Here is a 2,231-nt window from a genome sequence, read left to right on the forward strand (position 1 = left end):
CCCGGCACGAGCGGTGGATGGCCAAGTACGGGCGCGCGTACACGGACGCTGCCGAGAAATTGCACCGGCAGGAGGTGTTCGCGGCCAACGCGCGCCACGTAGACGCTGTCAACCGGGCGGGCAACCGGACGTACACCCTCGGGCTCAACCAGTTCTCCGACCTCACCAACGAAGAGTTCGTGGAGAAGCACCTCGGGTACCGTCACCAGCCGGGCGGGCTCCGTCCCGAGGACACGCCGGTGGCCGCGGTGAACATGTCCAAGGCTCAGTTCCAGTCCACGCCGGACAGCTTGGACTGGAGGGCCCAGGGCGCCGTCACCCAAGTCAAGAACCAAGCCCCATGTGGTAAGGATCTGCAGGCCAAAGTTGGCAAATGAATAAATGTTGACACGTACGTAAAAACAACGTTGCGTCTGTGTAGGGAGTTGCTGGGCGTTCGCGGCGGTGGCGGCGACCGAGGGGCTCGTACAGATCGCGACCGGCAACCTCATCTCCATGTCAGAGCAGCAGGTGCTCGACTGCACGGGCGACACTAGCACCTGCAAGGGTGGCTCCGTCATCGCCGCCCTACGTTACGTCGCCGCAAGCGGCGGCCTGCAGCCGGAGGCAGCCTACGCGTATACCGGCCAGCAGGGCGCGTGCCGCAGCGTCATGCCAAATTCGGCCGCCTCCGTTGGCGCCCCCCGCTGGGTGGGCCTGAACGACGATGAGGACGCGTTGCGGGAGCTGGCTGCCAGCCAACCGGTGGCCGTGGGCGTGGAGGCGGACCCTGACTTTCAGCACTACAAGAGCGGCGTGTTCGTCGGTAGTTCGTCGTGCGGGCAGAACCTGAACCACGCCGTGACGGTGGTGGGGTACGGGGTGGACGGCGGCGGGCAGGAGTACTGGTTGGTGAAGAACCAGTGGGGGACGGGGTGGGGTGAGGGGGGCTATATGCGCCTCACGCGCGGGAACGGCGGAAACTGCGGCATGGCCACCGTTGCCTACTATCCGACCGTGGACAGCTCTTAAACACCAGAACTACTACTACATCAGTCAGTCCATGCATCATCGAGTATGATCTATCATCTACTGTATAAGCTACATACAATACGATGCAGCTGCACACTGCAATACGACGTATGTACAGATTTATTATATTTGAATAAAGCATGCATGGATCCTTGTACAAAGGATCCATTTGCCTATGTAATAGTAATAGCACCAACTTGTAAGCTTGTATATGAAAATAAACACTGCTTGTACTACATCAGTCAATGCAACATTGAGTATTAATTGGTTTATCAGCTAGCTACAGTATGATGTATATATGGATTTCGAATCTTTTTGAAAAAAATGGATTGAACACATGCTTCGATCGTCGTAGGAACCATGCATTTGCCTACGTACCTAATATATAGTATGAACTTGGAAGCTTGTATATTATGAAAATAAAGTTTTTCAAATTCAATGAAACGGACGTTCCTCAATGTTCTTCCCATGTCCCGTCTTTCCGTCTTTCTCATGCCGGTTCTTCTTCCTCTCACAACCCGACACAAATCTGCATCATCTATATTTGTCTCGTATTACCTCATTGCAGGAGCATTTTCACCAAAATGGTACGATAGGCTATGTTGCAACATTATGGAACCGGCTACTGAACAAGTGACTGAATTCTCATTTTAGGTCATTCACTTTTTTTTTCGTCTTCCGTCTTGTCCAGGTGAACATGCATGCATGCGGGTGAGTTTCCTGTTAAATTTTTGCATCGCGTGCAATTGATGATCATGTTCACTCAGGTGAGCTTTGCTGAATGTTTATTTAGTTGCATTGCTTGATGAATTGATAGGACTATTTGAGTGCACGCATGTCACATACATATGCCAAAATACACAGTTTAAGCCTCCGGTATATTCTAGTTGCTTTTTTTTTGAAAAGGAGGATGACCCCCGGCCTCTGCATCTGGGCGATGCATACGGCCACTTTATTAATGATTCTCACAAGACCTTACAAAGTCATACAACAGTAAGACTAAAGCCGCCGTCTAAGCAAACAAACTGTCGCTACACCTATCCAGTTGATGAAGGGGCGCAGATAGCCTCGGCCTAATACCAAACAGACATCGCAGCCAAGCCTAACATCTAAGACCTGAGACCCTAAACTAGCCACTTGCCGGGTCTGGGGCACACACTGGTCCGACGTGCTCTCAGAGGCCGCCGCCGCCAACTACCACCGCTCCATCTTTAGAACTG

The 2,231-nt window shown here is 52.4% G+C and overlaps 1 protein-coding gene across 1 annotated transcript; it reads left to right on the plus strand.

Moving 5' to 3' along the window:
• Positions 1-5: 5 nt before the first annotated feature.
• Positions 6-1,011, plus strand: LOC123176186 (fruit bromelain-like; the record flags this gene model as incomplete). The annotated part of the gene is made up of 2 exons (XM_044590525.1): positions 6-345; positions 422-1,011. Coding segments are annotated over 2 exons (930 nt in total), but the record flags the coding sequence as incomplete, so codon positions are not given.
• Between the last annotated feature and the right edge of the window lie 1,220 nt (positions 1,012-2,231).

This window comes from Triticum aestivum, unplaced genomic scaffold (assembly GCF_018294505.1).
Source record: "Triticum aestivum cultivar Chinese Spring unplaced genomic scaffold, IWGSC CS RefSeq v2.1 scaffold108310, whole genome shotgun sequence".
NCBI lineage: Eukaryota > Viridiplantae > Streptophyta > Magnoliopsida > Poales > Poaceae > Triticum > Triticum aestivum.